This window comes from Microtus ochrogaster, chromosome 1 (genome assembly GCF_000317375.1).
Source record: "Microtus ochrogaster isolate Prairie Vole_2 chromosome 1, MicOch1.0, whole genome shotgun sequence".
NCBI classification, from domain to species: domain Eukaryota; kingdom Metazoa; phylum Chordata; class Mammalia; order Rodentia; family Cricetidae; genus Microtus; species Microtus ochrogaster.
The window spans coordinates 28053332-28074092 of NC_022009.1; the positions used below are offsets into that span (position 1 = coordinate 28053332).

The 20761-nt window shown below is 38.2% G+C and overlaps 1 protein-coding gene across 1 annotated transcript in view; it reads right to left on the reverse strand.

Moving 5' to 3' along the window:
- Positions 1 to 20761, reverse strand: part of Cep128 (centrosomal protein 128) — a 367524-nt gene that overhangs the window by 201120 nt on the left and 145643 nt on the right. The window contains exons 17-18 of the mRNA XM_013346846.1: positions 17135 to 17311; positions 12820 to 12879 (exon numbers count right to left, since the gene is read on the reverse strand). Coding sequence (XP_013202300.1) covers positions 12820 to 12879; positions 17135 to 17311 — 237 coding nt within the window. The remainder of the gene's footprint in view (positions 1 to 12819; positions 12880 to 17134; positions 17312 to 20761) is intronic.

A 20761-nucleotide genomic window follows, 5' to 3' on the forward strand; every position in this document is an offset into this window, starting at 1 on the left:
CTCCTTCTTCCTCTTTTTGATTTTCAAGATAGGGTTTCTCCATAGCTTTTGGTTCCTGTCCTGGAACTAGCTCTTGTAGACCAGGCTCACCTCGAACTCACAGAAATCTGCCTGCCTCTGCCTCCCAAGTGCTGGGATTTAAGGTATGCGCCACCAATGTCCAGCTGTCCTGTCTAATTTGATAATCATAGCTTCTACAGAGTTTTGATGACTAATATACAAAGGTATGTTTCACAGTACTGGTCTGTGAGTCTCACCTAAGGAGCTCAAGTCAGTGACTTACAAATGAGTCCCAGGAGCCCAGCTAGTTTAAATTCTTTTAACCTTAATATTGGGAGATGTGTTCACAGGTTTCAAAGTGCATCCCAGCAGAAAAAAAAATTTTTTTTGAAAATAACAAAGTTAGACTAAGGTGTTTTGTCAAATAGGTTTGAGGTGAAAAACTCCAAAAGACAATCTAAAATTTTAGAATGGCACATGGTTGAATGTGGAACTTGTAAAAGTCAGAGAACAAGAACAAAGCAGATCAATTATTATTGGCTGCTATAACTTTCTTGCTAAGATTGCTTGATGACCAAAAGTAATGATTAAATTAATTCCTTATAAGCATTTTTGCCCTCAATCTCTTGATATAAAAAAAAACAATTGATGAATCGGTATGACCCTAAAGATTTAAAGTAAAGCCAATTCTTTTTGATATATAAAGGTTTAGGTTTGTGAATCCTATAAGACTCCTTATAAGATTACATTTTAAGCCGGGCGATGGTGGCGCACGCCTTTAATCCCAGCACTCGGGAGGCAGAGGCAGGTGGATCTTTGTGAGTTCGAGACCAGCCTGGACAGTGCCAGGACAGGCTCCAAAGCCACAGAGAAACCCTGTCTCGAAAAACCAAAAAAAAAAAAAGATTACATTTTAAGATTAGTAATAAAGTAATTTGACCTTTCCTTATAACTATAAAATACAGCCTGCTAGTAAAAGACCTGACAAAAGCACCTTGCTTGCCCACATGGTTAATCTACAACAAGTTGCTTGGGTATAAATGTATGTGAGTTCTTGAAATAATTTGTTTTCCACCTGTGTTATGTAAAATATTTACTCATGTAAGGGATATGGAAAACATGCTGTTTTTTACTGTTTCTTTTCTATTCATTGCAATCATTCATGTGAAGAACAGAATGTAACCAAGTGTAATTCCTATATTGCCTGAAAAAAATTTTGTTGGAGTATATAAGCTGTTCAAAAACAGAATAAGTAGAAAGAACAGAGAAAGAACATGAGAGAACAAAGAAGAAAGAAGAAAGCCATCAAGAGAATGTGTGAATGCTCCTTTTCCTAAACCCCCTTAGCTAGAAAACTCTCCTTTACGCTGATTCTGTAGATTCCTCTCAAAGCCCTGGAGGCTGGCCCCCCAGACAGCAGTAAGACATGAAAAGTTCAACAAGACAGGAGACAAGGAGACATGTTCAACTCCTTGACAGATAAAAGAACCATTTCCACTCGCACTGAGGAAGAACACAGAGTTGAGCTGACATCATTATCCTCATTCGGCAGAAAAATGATTGCTGCTTAGAAAATATAATCTCCATTCAGAAAGGAGTATATGCTGGAGGCTGGAAATCAAGGAGTGGCAATACAGCTGCAAGCAAAAAAAGCATGGGATGAGTCAAAACCTGCCTATTTCAGACATGACAGTTCTTTCAAACTCACAGCCGGGGAGAAAAAAGCAGCAATATTGGTGGCTAAGTCTCTAACTCATTCAAGTGTGAAACAAGAACCCAGAAGCAACAAAGTCTTGGAAATGAGAAGTCAATGTCAGACTGGAGAATGAAAATCTTGAGCCAATGAGACACAGAAGCAAAGATGCCTAGGTGCATATAAGGGTATAGAGCTCGGGGGAACTGGATGAAGATACAGATATGGCTCAGCAATGGAGGCAGCTAAAGTTCTCAAAACAGACAAAACTATCCAGTAAGAACGATGAAGAGATAATAAATAGTTCAAGATGTGATGAGTAAACACCCCAAAATAAAGCAGGAAAGTGACCTTTGAGAGACAGGAGGCAACGCCAAATGACTTCGGTGACAAAGTGCAAAAACCAAAATACAAGGTGGAAGGTCTGGTCTCAAAGTCAAGAACTATTAAGGAGAAAGAGTAAGGATACTATGTAATTTTAAAAGAAGAATCCTTGACAAAAGTAACTGTAGCTCACACCATCTAGTCAAAAAGGGCTGGGAAAAAGTTAGTGTCCCACTATTAATGGTGATTGTTTCTACTAACACAAGATAGGAAGAAAGGGAGATCATGACTCAAATTTTATTCTACTCATGTTTGCAGGGTCAGAATATTTATATTGAGAATGCACTTAAAGTATTATGTAATAAATGTTACTCTATATAACTAACTCTAGATATACCTCAGTTGAAAATGACTCAAATACTAAGTCATGAATTCACCAATGAATTCACATTCAATAATACCTACATTGTACCTATATTAAAACCACAACCTGAATCTACATGTTGACTTCTTTTTAACTTCACAAAATCTTGCTACTGCCTCAAGCAAAGTATCTGAAAAGCTTCCCTGAGCATCGGACCATTCCTGGCATGATGTAGTAGAAGAGAAGATTCAATCTAGTTCTGAGAAAAAGTGGCCTGCGTAGCAGAGTCTTTCTGCTGCCTATTTGGTAGTTTAAGCATACATCTTTGTCCTTGTAAGGGATTTAGATCTTTAAGACTGCCAACAAGAATGTTGTATCTTTACCTAAAACCTTCTGCAGAAAGGGCCAGTGTCAACACACTGGCACTAGTATGATATCATACACTCCGAAGGATCTCACAAATGAAATTAAGTGAAAAGTGAGATGTTTTACGTACTAAAATGACACTTCCCATGCATATGTCTATGTACATACATATAATCTTAATGGAGTTATAGCACACTGGTCATGATGCACCACACAAAAGACATGCAAAACCCCCAGCATCAGACATAGGAAACCTCACCGTAAGCTGTTGGCTAGAGGAATACAATAGTCTTCCAGAATAACATTGGTTATTACCACCACCTTAGTTGTCTTTCAGAACCTGAAGGTAAGAGCCTACTGCAGAAAATACCATACAGTTTGAACACAGAACTTAGAGAAACCAATCTGGAATTGGAATCTACTCTCTGAGAACAGGTTCTCACTGAATTAGAGAGTGTTATGCAGCTACCAAAAGAAAAGAGGAATTGATAGTCCTACCCAGCTGAAACCCTTATGAACCACAATGACTGGACTGGCAAGATAGGCTCACTGGTACCAAAGTGACACTGTTATTTTGGGAATGAAAAACCAAAAGCTGTCTCATTGTACTTAATAATTGATCAACAGGAGAAAATCTGTGCCTGGAACTCGAAACCCAGTCAATTATCCATGGATTGAGAAGTGAGAGTCATGGAAGAAAACCTACTGCTGTCATTATTCTAAACAAATATAACTTTTAACTCTATTCTAAATACTAACCTTTATAATTACAGATGAGTATAGCTCTCATCCCTCATCCAAGAAGTTCTTTGTACAACAGATAGAGATTATTACAGAGCTTGACCACTGGCCAAACAGAAGAGAATGCAGGACAGTGGGGTGTCCAACCTCAACTGATACATCTGCAAGGCAACCCCTACAGAGGCCAGGATACCAGTTACCACATGTCCTCTAGGCATGACAAGAGAAATGCACCCAACAAATCTCAACAAGTAGGGCTACCTGAACAAGACAGCATAACTGAAAACTCCATTTGAGATGACGATGAGGCCAGGAGAAATTCCACATGGCCGCATACCGAGATGAAGAGCTCCAAGTAGTCAATGGTTGCTAGGAGAAGAATTAGTTTCCTCAAGAGATGAGCTCCCACAAATAATGTTGAATCATCTTAAGTGGCTAATCCTAAACACAGGTATGTACGAACAACATTAAATGAACTCAGTCGGTTATATATACATTGATGTATACACACACACACACACACACACACACACACACACACACCAATCAAAAGAGAGACTTTGAATAGTGTGGGACACAGGAGTAACTTGAGAGAAGAGGGAGAGTGTGAGTGATACAGATAGAGTGCTCATGTACAACACTCTCAAAATAAAAGACACTACTTTTTATATATTAACAACAAAACAGTCACATTTTAGAAATAAAAAGGTCTATTTCTCTTTTAAAATTAACAGTCCCTAGCTGACATTAGTGACCATTCAAAAGTAAGACAATTAACATCTACACACTACCAATTTGAACTACCAAATACAGCACAACGGAGATGGGCTGAAGTGTGAGCCTAGGATAGGCTGGGTAATGAACCCTTTAGACAGTGTTAGCTGCCATGGCATGGCACTGTGAAGCTACAGACTCTCATTTTTCTCAGCCAGTTGGCACTTAACAAACTACTTCACTTAGTAGCAATGTGGATTTACCAATGTGTTTAGAAATTGGGGAAGTGATACAAAAGGCCAACTCTCATGGTCAAGAGCTCAAAATTAAATTTTCTGGAAACTGAACTATTTAAATTCTTTAATACTGCCAATGGAAATACAGTAAACATTAGTTCTTCAAGGATTAGTCTAAAATCTGGCATTACTCAACATTATAGAAAAGTATTAAATGACAGAATATGAAATTGATTTATTAATATGGTGGTATAACTATAGTATCTGTGAATAGAATAAAATGAAATAACTATGTGAACAGAAGAAAATCATATGCGGAAGATGTGCACTAAAATATCACAAATAAACACAGGCTGACACAAGGTATGGGGTTCACAGTGGGCCACAAGCTGTACAAGAGGCCTGTGAAAAATGACAGAGGGGAGGTTGTCAACTCTCTATCAAAAAGAAGACTGCCTACCCTGGGAATAAATCACTGTGAGATAACACAGGACTTAATTTGTTTGGTTCACATCAGATGGGACCAAAGCAAATAGCTACAGAAAACAGGTAGGAAACATGAATAAAGTAGGAGGGAAGAAAATACCACGGATCTTAAATTAAACTATTCATTTAGGCTGCTGTTTCACTATTTTAGCATTCTGAACTACATTTTGATATTTGAAATACAACAGTCCTTTCTGAAATCAACTCTAAAAAATAACAGCATAAGTGTAACAAAATTCAAAGAACATGTTCCCTCCCACAGTGGAAACATCAGTTATTATGCTCTTGGCTGACATGGCTTCCTAGCACATAAGGACAAGACCCTGCTCTACCAGATCATCTAACATTCTAAAAGGAAAAAAAAAAATCCCATATTGTAACCATGATCTTTCCCATCATTCTCAGTGCTCACTCACTACCACTAGAATACCTGAAAACACATTTGATTTTTAAAAAGAAGGAAAGAAAGAAAAATAAATAAAAAAGGAAAGAGAGGGAAGGGAGAGAGGGAAGGGGGAAAGAAGAGGGAAAAGAGATACTTGAGACCACCACTCGCCATATTCCACTTAACCTGTTTTTCCTCAGTGATACAACTGCAGAGACAAACACTCAGAAGAGACTTCCATTTTCTGGGTCCATTCAGTTCAGTCTCATCTCACTGTGTGACCTCTGCTTACTTGACTATACAATCCCTAGTATTACTGAACTGTGTTAATAGAGAATCAATAAATCTGTACTGTCCTGCTGAATTATGGCAACATGTAACAACAACAAAAATATATCATTCCTGAAACCAGCCTTCACACAGGCTTCAGTCATAGATTAAATTTTATCCTCTCAAAAGCTATACACTAAAGCAAAAGATTAAACACTCATTTACAGAGCCACAAGGGAGAAGAGAATCATTTTATAAGGGTCAGGCTCTAACCCTGAGACCAAATGTCTCTGTAAGAAGAAAAGAGGCCAAAACTCTTTCCTACAGGATGTACACTGAAGACAGATGAAGACAAAGACAGACAGAAAGTGGCCTCCACAAGCCAGGAAGACAGCCACAGAGCTACTTTTATCTGGACTCACCTCTCCAACTATGAGAAAATAAATGTCAGCTGTTTAAAAAACCAGGCTGTGGGACTTGGCTAGGATGAGTCAAAGAGATGATTATAATGTGACCAATGGCTTTAATCGACTCCTGCAACGATTTTATCCTACTGTCACACAAAATTAAGATTCAGTTATACTTGGAGGCTTCATACAAAGTGAATATGAATATAGACTGTATTAATAATCCAAGCTAAAATTAAAATTTATGGAGATTTAATCAACCAATAATCAATTATGAGAACTCGTGTTTGTTAGATAAATACCCAGCATCTTCATTAAGTATCTTGAAAAAGCACCTTGGAACCCAGGACTTTAACCATTGCAAATTATAATTAGCTGGCAAGGCTATTAATCATACAGCAGAAAGCTTTCTATTAAGCACTCACAGGAGCATTTTACAGATTGCATAATAGACTCATTTATTTAACAACATCAACAAGCAGTGCTAAGTAAACCAATATAGGGGATTTGGAAAGAAGGCAGTTTCTAGCTCTGTAGCTCCAGCTCATAATTAGGTGGGAATATTCATAAGATGCTAGTAAAACTATCACAAGGATCTTTCCATTCTGTGAGAGCCCTCTACTGAGACTTACCATACTATAGCAAAGTTACCAAGTAATGCCCCAAAACTCAACCAGAGAAAACAGAAAGCGCACATAAAAAGATGATAGCTTATGTAGTCAGCACAAACACTAGGACCCATAATTTTGCTGCTTTAACTACTATGCTTCCCTCATCAAGACTCTAAAAATAATTTTGAAGAAAAAAATGCTTACGTAAGAGTGGGAAAAAAGAATGGCATTTTTTTACAATATGCTAAGTCACCAAAATAAACCTAACCAGACCAAGCCAATTTAAATGTAATTTTTCCTGTTTATGTGGCACTAGGAATCAAACCTAGAGCCTTACACATGCTAGACAAGAGCTCTATCTTTAAGTCACTCTTCAACCAGTTTTACTTTGATTCTGAGACACAGTCTCACTAAGACCACGCTTAAACTGACTGTGATCTCCTGCCTCAACTTCCTAAGTAGCTAGGACTACAGACTAGACTCAAATTAGGATAATAATTTTTAAGTAATACTTTCGTCACATTTCACTTCTAGATATGAACAAAAAAGAAAGCTATCTATAATAACAGTATGTTTAAAGACTTAGTTTCCCCTAAACTGCATATATATATATATGATATTTCCAACAAATGGAAAAAAACATTTAATATGATATCTTCATTTTTGTTGAGAGAACAGAATAATAAGTAATTATTCATAGCCTTAACAAGAACATACAGTATCAAAGGTTTTGACAATATTGTTTTGGAGGCAATATCCAAAAATTTAAAGTTTTATTTGAAAGTGGACTACAGAATGAACATAGAAAAACAAAGAGTTCAGTAATCAAAGTGCAAAACCCTTCTCAGTAACTCAAGAGCTTCTGTTCCTAGGTAAAACTCAAAAGCACAGAAGCCTCAATTCTCTGATCTGGAACAGGCACAGTTACACTGTATCTTCTCCCACCATTTGGGGGGGGGGGGCATGGTAAATAGGGGACTTTCCAACGCCTAGCATAGGTGATACTATTAACACAGAAGTATCACTCTGAGAATGATCCCAAAACAGGACGACACAGGAAAATTCTCCAGTACTGTAGAAATGTATTTCTGTCTATAGAATCTTGACGTTCATGGATCTCACCTAATGAAAGAAATACTTGGGGATTAAACTATGTAATGAAGGCTGCGAATGGTGACCCATGCCTGTAATCATAACAAGGAAGGACATCTGCTGAAATTCCACGTGTTCACCACCCACCCTTCTCTAATTATGAAACGAAGGAAGTGCTTTGGGTGCAAAAATCTAAAAACTCCAATGTAGTGGTTCTTTGGGATAAGAAGTTACTGAGCATTTAGTGAGACATATTGCAGCAAGTATGAAAAATGTAGCAAGGAAGTCAGACACAGAATGTCCTCAATTGGGCTTACCAGCTAGAGGAGTGAAGGGAATTCAGTACAAGGGACAACAACCAAGACAAAAGGATGCAACATTCTACACTGAACTGATTGCTTTCGCATGTTAAAGGAATGCTGAAACGTGTAGACCACACAGCATTCAGGATTCTGCCTTGTGCAAGACATCAGCTTTTCTTTACTCACTGTCTGTGATGGTTGAATGAAAATGACCCCCATAGGCTCATAGGGAGTGGCAGGAGATTTGGCCTTGCTGGAGTAGCTGTGGGCTTGTTGGAGGGAATGTGCCATTGGGGGTGGGCATTGATGTTTCAGATGCTCAGTCAGGCTCAGTATGGCACTCTTTCTGCTGGCTGCTGATCTAGGTGTAGAACTCTCAGGTCCCTCTCCAGCACCATGTCTGACTGTATGCCACCATGCTTCCCAACATGATGATAATGGACTATACCTATGAACTGCAAGCCAGCCCCAATTACGTGCTTTTCTTTATAAGAGTAGCCATGGTCATGATGTCTCTTCACAAGAATAGAAATCCTAACTAAGGCACTATCCTAAGAAAGGAATTTAGATCTGGAATTGACAGTGATTTAAAATAGTATGTAGCCCCATCCTATAGTACCTGCCTGTCTAGATTTGAACTTCATCCGTGTTGTCTCATAAAAAAATATTTTTTTCATACTTCCCTCCATTTAAACCTACATGTCCTTGCTTCTCTTTGGACTTTACTATCCAAACAGGTATTTCAAAATATAGATTTCACTGTTATTAGCTAACTACTATAGAGGACTCTCTATATTGTACCTTTATATTATTTAGGGATTAATTCTTTCTTACACTTTGAGTTTGACCTAAAAACACAAACATCTTAGTCTCCACCACTATCTGACATGACAACAATCATTATTTCAATGCTATTGCCAAAATACTTGCCCCATCTTTTTGTGACTGTAAATCTCTGAACAATCTCTTTAGATCAAACCATCAGTATGCCTCAGCCTCCTGCGTGGTTGTTCTCCCTGATGTCAGTCTTACTACCTCTAACCCAACTCTCACATCACTAGAATGTGATTCTTCTCTCATACAAACATGAGCATGTCACTCTTTTTCAAAGCCTCCTGAGTATTGATTACATGCTGATCTGAAGATGCCATAATATGCCTTACCCCATAAACCTATTCCCCATCTCAGCCTGGAGTCTCCTCTCTGTCATTTTCTGCCTTGAGATGTGGTTAAGAGTACTGCCTGCTCTTCCAAAGGTCCTGAATTTAATTCCCAGCAACTCATCTATAATGAGATCTGGTGCCCTCTTGAGGAAAAGACCTGGTCAGTTGTCTTCATTGACTTAGACCATGCAACCCAATATGGACACGTTCAACAGAATCGCCATATATGGGCTGCCCATGTATGCTTCAGCATTGTAAGGGCATTAATTTCATTTCATTTTACTCATTCAAACCACTTGGAGTTTGTTTGCATTTATCATGTTCTCTTTGCATGCATGTCCTTCCACATGGCACCTTCACGATCCAGGAGAAACTTTTGATTTCCATGGCAGCCTCTGCCTATACCTATCAAAACTCTTCATATAATAATCAAAGCTTCTACACGTTTATCTACCCTTTCTAATAAAGCAGGTTCCTCTAGGGATTATTCATTTTTATGCCACAGAATGTAACACAGCATCCAGAACATAATACTATTCTGTGTTAAGCAAAGGAAACCATAGCTTCTATATGGCCTGCTAGAATTTACAACAAAATCTCATCCTTAACCTACGGAAACTGCTTGCCTGGCATTCCTTAATAGCTATCTCAACTCCCTCCCTTCCTGTAGCATCTTATTCTGATGCTTCACTGGTTATTTTTTCTGCAAATCTGAATCAACTCAGTTGAACTTCATGTTTACATCACACCACCACTGGTCACAAAACACTGATAAAAAAAAAAACCCTACCCAGCCTGCTAGCTCTTCTACAGTTAACACTAACAAAAGAAATTCATTTAGTAGATTTATGAAAACAATTACCGAATGTCCTCTGAGGTCCTTCCAATACTGCAAGATGTCAGCGTGGACTAGCTGAATAGCAGTTCTACTTTCCATACAGTTTTTGTCCCCTGATTTCAGATCTTATCTCCAATACTTATAGAGCTGTCAAGTCATAGTTCATGAACATTACAGGATTGCAGCCCATCAATAACCTGAGCCATCTTTCTAGTAAATAGATTCAATTCCTCCCCAGTCAGTTGGTCAGCACGGTATTTTTTATCGCACCCTTTTACACTGTAGACGGAACAGTTGTCTCATGCAGTATTACAGCTGGTCTGATCAGAAGTTCAATCCCATTAAATGATAAGGAAACTGCTCACCAGCTCCCAAATTAAAGAGCGATGATTAAGAGTCATCTCTGCCTCTCATAATTTAGCTGAATCACAGCAGTGAAAGCTTTCTGTTGAGAAATGATAAAGATTTTAACTTGAAAGAAAATTCTAAGTATATTTCTTGTTGTCAGAAGTGCAGAGTTAGGGAAAAGAAGAAAAGAAATGTTAAATTAATGCACAAGTGAAGTTCCTGGCCAATGAATTCTGAGATACCAAAACATGCATTCTACATTTCCAATGCAGAAGGCAAAAACATGAATTTGCATCTATTTCTAACAAAATGGTTGAAATGCACAGGAGTGATGTTCTTAAAGAACTGGAGAGAATTTTATACAGCAAGGTGAAGTCTGTGCTCGCTGTCAGTATTTTATTTTCTTATTCCCCTAACTAAAGCACGCTGACTTTCAGAGGGGCCCATTGTTATGGCATCAACCCCCCCCCCCGCAGCACCTCAGCAACCTCAGCAATGGTCTCTCAAATATTCCACCTTCCCACCTCCGTTTTATCCATAATCAGCCAAGTAACTTCCACATGATTCTTTTTTCTTTATGTGCATAGGTGTCTTATCTACGTGTGTGTGCATTTTGCCCATGTGCATCAGTTTCTTGTCTCTGTACCACTCCTACTGTTGGTGCCTGCAAAGGCCAGAAAAGTGCTTTATACTCCCTGCAGCTGGAGTTACAGATGCCTGGGAGCTGCCATGTGGGTGCTGGGAACCAAACTCGGGTCCTCTGGAAGAACAGTGAGTGCTCTTAACTGCTGATCCATCTCTCCAACATCACATAATTTTATAAGACCAAATTTAAGGGTTGTCCTTCCAGTAGCTTATAATGACACCCTTGCAACATTCTATCCCACCATCTTGCCAGCACAAACATTTTCCTATGCTCTTTGGCAATGTCTTCAAATTGCTATAATAACATAACATACTTCAAAGAATGTTTTAGAATCTGTCCACACCTCAGTATTAGACCAGAGACTACATGAGAGCCATGGTGACTGACACAAAAGACTAAAGAAACATGAATATTGGCTAAATAAGCAAATACTCTACATGACCATACATATGGTGATAAGACATTAATTGTGAATCAGATAGTAGGTAATATTCATTCTTTACATGGCAATGAACAAGTTACTTTTCTCCTATGAGATTTAGCTTTTTTTAACCTTTTTTAGTAAGAATAATGGGAATGTGACATATAGTCAGGTAATGCATACAATGCATAAGGCCCTGGATTCAAGCACAGCAATCAATCCATCAATCAATCAACAGACATCAATCAACCAACAAACTTAAAAGTCTCTTCATACAGTAAACTATAAAACAGGAAGTGTAATTAACCTAGCTTATACTACAGATGGTTTTATGATGAAACTCAAATAAAATAAAAAGATTTAGATATGTGTATATAAAAGTTCAAAAAATATTCCACAAAAAACTACAAGTGCATACTAGTAATATCCCATATATTTTAATCAGTGAATTTACAAATTGACCTATCATATAAAAGTAGTTGTTACATATTCCAGAGCAAAAAGTGATGGACAGAATATGAGAGGAAGTAGGGGGAAAGTTATTAACACATATCACATACTTGTATGAAATTGACATGCAATAAAATGGCAAAGCATAGTGTAGAAATTTTAAATAAAGATAGAAAATTATTAATTTTTAACTTCTATTCACTTATAACTATTTTTGGTGATGACAGAGAAGAGTTATCTTTAGACCATACAGTAGGCCCTTCTCATCTTGTAAAAACCATCCTAGGGAGGGAAGGAATTTGCTTGAGACAAGCAGAGTCAGCAGGCTGCAAGCTTACACAAAAGAAGTGCATTTAATAAATATGTGTGAAATAAACATGATTTCTAGCTAGTCTGGCCTTTAGATGTGTTCAGATAGATTCCCAACAACATAAAAACTAGAAAAATTTGTTTCCATTACAATCTGATTCATAATTCAAAAATTTTATCACCCTTTATTTTCTAATTCTTTGCCTATACAATATATTTAAAATAAATATTTAGTGAGAAGAAAGAAACTTAGATGCTTCTTACATGTACTACTGTGACTCTTCTCTGGCAGACAGGGTCACAGCATTCCATGCTGTTATACAACAAAATCTATGGTTAAGGCCACCGTGCTGATGCGCAGCTATAATAGCAGCATTCATGAGGCAGGGGTGGGTTGATTTCTGTGAGTTGGAAGCCAACTTGCTCTATACAGCTAATTCTAGGAAGGCAGGGCTATACAGTGAGACCCTGCCTCAAAAGAAAATCAAAGCAGACAGGCAGACAGACAGGAAAGATAGATAGATAGATAGATAGATAGATAGATAGATAGATAGATAGATAGATAGATAGATAGATAGATAGAAAGAAAGAAATGGCTACACAAAACACAGCTTATTAAAGATCATAAAATTTAGGATTCCATGATGAAATACCTTGCTTTCAGCTAGCCAGCGATGTGGGTCATAATGTATTTCAGGACCAGAGGTAAATACCTACAAAAAGAAGAAAGAATGTTAAAAATAGATTTCTCTCTAGCAGGAATGTACATAAATTAAAATTATTGACCATGCATCCATAGAAATCGTCCTTAAATGCTAGGATTTGAAAAGTGGAAGATTGTATTAAGTACACAATCAATTTCAAAGCACAGTTATTAAGTGGCTATTCTGCATGTATTTCCTTGATGACAATAAACAGCCAGCTCAGATACAGACAAAGAAGATGATCTAGCTGTCATGGGCTACTATCACTAGCCTCTGAAGGTGAGCCCATGAGGCTTCACCTGGAGCGCAACCTTGACTAAAGCCTGTTTGCTTTGCCTGTGACTTCCTCTCAATGCTGCTCCGTGTAAGGTACTCTACAGAGTTTTACAGAGGTTTAAATGTGCCTACACGGAAACTTAACTCTGTCTCGTTTATCCATCTTTATACATTGGGGTCCATTTTATTTTGTCAAAGACTGTGAAGAAGAGACAGCTCATCAAAATGAATTTATGTAAGCATTGCTTTAGATTTCAAAACAAACACGAAATTTTGTATTCAACTGTTGCCTATATTAGCTGCTCTGATTTCCTTTATACCAACTCCTTTATAAAATTACTCAACATCTGGTTTTGCCTTATTACTGAGCTGAATCTACACTCAAAAGCTGTTGATGTCTTTATAACTGTAAACACAAATTGCATTATTACCAGTTTTTCAAACTCGGTGCTATATAGGATATATTCACAGAACTTGTCGATGTTTTATCTAAAAATATCCTTTCTTTTATAAAGAGATGTACATTCCTACTCTCAAATGCTTCCATATCTCCGTATGTATGTGCACATTTCTCTGTCAGAATAACAGTAGCTAATTTACTTAAAGGCATCCTAAGTATCCACCACATTCTATATACAAAAGTGTTGTGGTATTACACTCAACCTTTCTCTTAATCACTTATTTCTTTACATTTAGCCCAGCTCTCCTGTTGTTTTTGTTTTGTTTCATTTTGTCTTGTGTTTTGAAATAGGATGTTGCTTGCAATGTAGCCCCTGGCTTCTCTGGAACTGTGGAGACCTGGCTGGCCTCTCTTCTGCGGCTCCCATGCTAGAAATAAAGGCCTGAACCAGCACACAAGTTCTAACCTAAGGCTGAGCTACTCCACCTTTTCTTTTTTCTTTTTTTTTTTAATTTCATTTTACATTCCAACTACGGTCCTCCCTCCCACTCCTCCTTCCAACACCCCCCCCCCCGCCAGCCTCCCTCCCAGCCCACCACCACCCACTCCTCCAAGGGTAATAATGCTTCCTATGGGGAGTCAACAAAGCATGGCACATTAGATTAAGGCAAGGGGAAGCCCCTTTCTCCTGCATTTAAGACTAAGCAAACAATCCCTGAAGCTAAAAGTATTCTCTGACCCTCTGGGCCCCTAGACAGGTTTCTCTCTGCCCACCTGTTCCCAAATAGCCACTCTGAGGCTTAATATCAGTTACAATTGTCTGCTGAATGTCTTGGGCTTCTTACCGACTAGCTCTACCTATAAATTAACCCATTTCCATTAGTTTATATTTTACCACGAGGCTTGTGGCTTGATACCTCCCACCTTCTTTCCCCAGCAGTTACAAGGTGTCTCCCTGACTCCACCTTCTCCCTTTCTAAGTATCTTTGAACTTTTTCACCTGTCCATTGGCCAAAATAGTTTTATTCATCAACCAATAAAAGCAACACATATACAGAAAGACATACCACATTACATACCACCATAAGGAACTGGCTCCAAAGAGCTAGCTCACACCAGGGCAAGACTCTGGTTCCATTATCAGGGGCCCAGCAGACTGACTAAGCTACACTACTGTCCTCCACATGCAGAGGTTCTAGTCTAGAGGTCTCATGGAGGCTCCATAGCTATTGGTCTAGAGTTCTTGAGTTCCCACAAGAATGGTTCAGCTGTCTCTATAGATTTATTTTCAATCAGGTTTTCCCTAATTGCCCAAATTTTCTATTTCTTCTTCCTCTTTCAACAATGTACTATGTTGCTAAATATCTGTGAGCATCCATTTGTCACAATTAGACTTCCCTTTTCACTAACAGACTCCATTAAATCTTTACTGCCTCAATTAAATCTTCACTTTGAGCAATAATAAATACTTATTTTGATAGAGGAAATATAAACAATGCTCGTGTTTCATGATTTGCTTCACAGGTTTACAAATGATCTCATGCTTTAAAGAACATCTTTAAGCAGTTAAACGTGGCAGAACAACAGGCAATCAGGGTCTTTGGGAAAAGATACTATATAAAACCAAAGTATAAATGAAATTCACAAGTGTTTCTACACTGCCACGCACACAAAGCCCACTCAATGGACAACAATGAGTGTCCATCAAGATGCCATCATAGCAAACCTCAAGGAACTGTGACAAGAACATTGCAGCAGAGCTGTGCTGTAGGGAAAAAAGACAAAAAGAGAACATGTATGTATATCTAAACACAGCAAAACACAGAATTACTTTCAGAGTATACTAAAGGAACTTGTTCCCAATAAAGCAGTAGTTCTCAACCTTCCTCAGACTGCAACCCTTCAATACAGTTTCTTGTGTGGTAATGACCCCCAACCATACATTTATTTTCTTTGCTACTTCATGACTGTAATTTCACTACTGTTATAAATCATAATGTAAATATCTGTGTTTTCAAATGGTCTTAGGTGAACTACTGTTATAAATTGTAATGTAAATATCTGTGTTTTCCAATGGTGAATCATATGAAAGGGTTGTTTGACGAAAGGGTCATGACCCACAAGTTGAGAATCACTACCATAAAGAAACAATATTTACGAATATTCTTGTCCATGAAACTCAGGTGTTTTCCAAGAGCTGCATGGAACAAGGCTTTTTATGCTTCTTATAACATGACTCACGTGCTTTGATTTTAATGCTCACACATGACTGAAAACTACCCGAAATGAAATACTTAAGCATGGAGTAAATGCTACATTGCTAATATATGTTCCTTCATATCAAGTTAGGGTTTACAAGTCACATACTCAAAAAGTCTTAACATTGAAGAAAAGAGCATTAGAAGGGGGAAAGATAAGTGGCATAAAGACCCCATGGCCTCCCCAGAGTCAGTTTCCCGCTTACACCCAAACACTGCTCATCTTTAGTCTCTCAGCTTTCTCATAGCGACACTTGAACACTGTCTCAAAAGAACATACAGGGAACTAAAGACTGCAAAATATCTACCAACTCTATTAATTCCACCAATTGAAATACTTAAAGTTGGAGCCTTGGAAGTCTTTAACTGAAACAGTATATTATATTTTTATTTTCTTCAAACATCACTAAGAGAAAAAGAAAGGGGAAAAATCAGGAAAAAGGGAAGAGACCTCAAAAGACCTCTCTCTGGTAGAGGAAGAAAAAAGAACCTAGCTCCAACAGAAAACCACCTAAGCACAATATGGCATTTCAGTGTGGCCATGCCAAAAATGAAGTAAACACAACTGAAATTAAGGCTGCAGCCTGACGAGTTAGGAGGTGTGTCACGTGGAATTCGGCAATGCCAGAGCAACGCTTCTAAAGTGTCCGCCTTCAAGAAATTCAGACACCCATGGGACACTTGTTTTATACATCATCTCCTGACATCTAAACATGGGGAGTCGACAGATTAGAACTTGAACAACAGGGCAAGTGCAAGAGCAAAGTGCTTACTTGGCCTGGCCCCAGTCAGTCTACAAAGTTTCAAGTCCTACTTCAGATTTCATCACACTGAATGTAGGAAACATACCCAGCCCCTCCAGGTCTGCTTCTCTTTTCTACACTATATTTTATGGAGTATTGGGGAGATGGGTTGACGTTAAGGGCTAAGGGAGACACAGCCTATACCATACTTATCATTGAACCTCTCAAGAAGAATTAAATAGATGGTAGCAACATTACTAAGAGGCTACCATGGTGGAAAATTCAGAAACCAAGCTTTTTGACTCAAAGAATGTTTTCCTTGATCAATATTGCTACCTCTTTGTTGATGGGCTTTCCTGCACCGAGTGAGACATGCTTAACTGAGTAGAACAACATCACACTTTCACCCGGACTGGGTAGGTATAAATAGTTTCTAATTCCTAAGCAATGCAAGAAGTTATTTTGTTTCATAAAAACTTTCTGAAACAAAACTGAGACTCCCACGTAATCACATGTTACAATCCCATTATAATTATATGTTTGAAAACAAACTGAAAATTTAAGGCACATTGAAAACTCATAATTACTTTCAATTTCTCCAATGAATCTTTGGAGAAAGTTTTACAAGCTGCATCAATTTCTTTCCCTATTACACCAAGAATGGATTCCTGTTCTGTCTCCAAACAAAGAAGTTGATCCTTCAGCTGTAGCCTGGCCTCTTCCATCCTCCTCAAGTGTTCTTCTTCATTACTTATGTGTTTCTCCTGTGGCATGAGAAATAAAACAGAACCTTATTAAGTAGAGCCAAGACACAGGTATCTATGCAACCAAACCTAAGAACAGGATTAGAACAGATATGACCAGCCATCCCTTCACTTAGAACAATAGATATCCCATGAGAATTCAAGTATAACAACTGGCAAAAATTCTACAAACAAAAGAAATAATGTTGAAAATGTCCTTTGTGGTTTGTTAACAGTGCTGTTAGTGGGTCAGAAGAAAAGCTAAAATCGTAAATTGATCTGGGGTGAACCCTAAACATTAGTAAAACACAGAAATATAAATTACAAAATACAGTGCTTGCTTTCAATATGTTATCACCTAAACTCCATCACAACACACTCCTCCTACAAAGTTCTCATCTTTTTGATGCCATCATACCACACACACGCTTTTGAGACATGAAAATATAATAAAATCCAAGATGGAAACACATTCCAAGTAAACAAATACATTTAATGAAGAGAGGTTTGTCAAAAGTCCTTGAAGAGATTACAAGTACTTTGGGGATCTCCTCTAGGCAGAACAATTTGCGATCATTAGTATTTATTATACAATTCTCAATAGTTGTGATTAAATAATTTCATTAAAAACAAGCACTCTTGATAGGAAAAGCTCAAAATTCCCAGTGCCCCCCAAGTCCACATCTTTAGGAACATTGACACAACACTGAGAATGCCTCACTTTGGGTTGTGAATTAGAAATGTTTAACTGGGAAGGTCAACAAAAACAGTCCAAACCCTCAAAAGCTCTAGATCTCCTGATCTCAAGCATGTTGAACAAATGCGCTAGAAATTCAAAGCCATATAACACAGGCCTTGTAAGATAATGAAATTACTAGAACTGAATAAATAACAGACCATACTCTAGGTGTTAGTATGTTCAATCATTACACACTAGCCTAGTAATCTTCAACAATTAATAAGACACAAGAAAACCAGATAAAGTATGTGGGCAACAAGGCCCTCTAATTTAAAAAAAAAAAAACACACAGCTGTTAAAAATTAATGATTGGAGTTAGAAAGATGGATCAGCAGGTAAGAACACTGGCTGCTCCCAGTGGACCTCAGCTCAATTCACAGCCCGTACATGACAACTTACAACTGTCTAATTCTGTTCTAAGGAATCGGATGCCCTCTTCTGGCCTCTGTGGCCCCAGGCACACAAATAGTGCCAGACAAACTTTCAGGTGAAACACTCAAATATATAAGATAAAAATAAATAAATCTCTTTTCCTTTCTCAAAGAATATATCATGATTATACTCTCCTCTCCCTCTGCTCCTCCCAGTTCCTCCCACCTGCCCTCCCCTCCAGATCCACTCCCCTTCTGTCTCTCATTAGAAAAGAACAGGCTTCTAGGTGATAACAACCAAACACAACAAAATAAAGTATAATAAGATGAAGCAAAAACTATCATATTGGACACAGCAGCTCAACAGAAGGAAAAGAGTCCTAGGACCAGACTCAAGCTCATTCTCATACTTAGGAAGGCCAAAATCACTAAGCTAAAAATTGCCATATATGTGCAGAGGACCTGGTGAAAACCATGGCTGCCGCTTCCGTCTCTGGAGCTCATCGCTGGCTTGCTCAGTTGATTCATGAAAGGAAGAGTAATGTCTTAACAAATAAATTTAAATAAATAATTTAAATCTGGCTAATATTACAAAATAAATTAAAGCTCCCCTGCCAATAAGTGTAGAGCTCTTGACAAGTTATCTCCTGCCATTCTAGGCAGTCTTACCTTCTTTTCTACTGTCTCCTCCTTTGACTCAGTTTCTCAAACACACCTACTTATGTCTATCCTGGACTCATGGATTTTTATAACTCTGTCCAAAGTTGTTCTACCTCAAAATAGGGCTAGTGAAAAGAAACCATTTGTCTTGATGAACTCAAGTTAATCTATTACCTGGATCTGGTCCTCAGATTTAGAAACTTGAAACTGGAATTTTTCAATGTATTATAACCTAAATTCCATTACAACATGCTCCTCCTACAGAGTTCTCATCTTGTGAATGCCAGCACACTACACACATGCTTTTGAGTCAACCTTAGTTTAGGACTATTGTTATCCTGTAGACTGTCAAAAATGCTGAGATTGTGGCCTCTCTACGCTCTATCTTCATTGACCATAAAAACTCTACTGCCCAATCATTATTCTTTTTGAAGCAGCACACTAGATCCAACCTCCCTTTGAAGGGAAACACACAGGACCATGGGACAACACAAACTACGTCATTCAGTTCAACTGCCTTGTCCTTCAGGAATTCCTTTAACATTTCAGATACAAGTTCCTCCAGCCTCTACATGAGCATCTAAACCTTCAAGGTCTAGACTACCTTAGTAGTAGTCTGTGGTTTCGTTGAGTTTGGGTGTTGGAGGCCTGGCCAATCACGTGGCGATGGTCTATGATGATCTATGAGCAGCTCCTAGTTGAGGGCCACTGGAGATGCTGTCCTCAATAGAAATTAACACAGTTCTGAAAAACTGACTTGCTTTCACTGCAGGGTTGAGGAAGTTAAAGCGTGATCCTCCCAGGCTTTCAGGCTTTCTTTCTCACCTGAGATCTGACATGCACATGCTCCCCGCATAATGTAATGAAGCCACGGATCTTCACCATGGCTGTCTGGCTCCAAAACTGAGAGCTTAATAAATTTCTATATATATAATTCAGCTTTAGGTTTTGTTATAGAGATGTAAATGAAAAAAAATGATAAGGAATGCTCTAGATAAAGCAGACTTCTATGGCCTAGATAGATGGTAATAAGACCCAACGAATCTCTCAGGAAAATCTGCCCCTCCCATTCTGCTCCATTCTTCACAACTGGACTGTCTGAACACTGCTTTATAGTGCATAGCAGTTGAATATATTGAATAGATATGGAGAGAGTGGACAACCTTGCCTTGCTTCTGATTTCAGTAGTATCGCTGTAAGTTTCTCTCCATTTAGTTTGATGTTGGCTGTTGGCTTGCTGTATATTGCCTTTATTATGTTTAGGTATGTTCCTTGTAGCCCCGCTCTCTCCATGACCTTTATCATGAAGAGATGTTGTATTTTGTTGAAAGCTTTTTCATCATCTAACAAGATGATCATGTGGGCTTCATTTTTCAGTTTGTTTATATGGTGGATTATGTTGACATATTTTCGTATGTTGAACCATCCCTGCCATCTCTGGGATGAAGCCATTCATCCCAGAAATGAGTTAATTTAAGATATAAGACTTAGTTAATAAGAATCCTGAGCTAATAGGCCAAGCAATGTTTTAATTAAAAAGAAAAAAAAAGAATGTGCTAATCAAAACCCAACTGTAGTGGTGCACGCCTTGAATTCCAGCATTCGGAAAACAGAGGAAAGCGGAGCTCAGTGAGTTTGAGGCCAGCCTGGTTTACAAACCAAGTTCCAGGAGAGCCAGGACTCTACACAGAGAAACCTTGT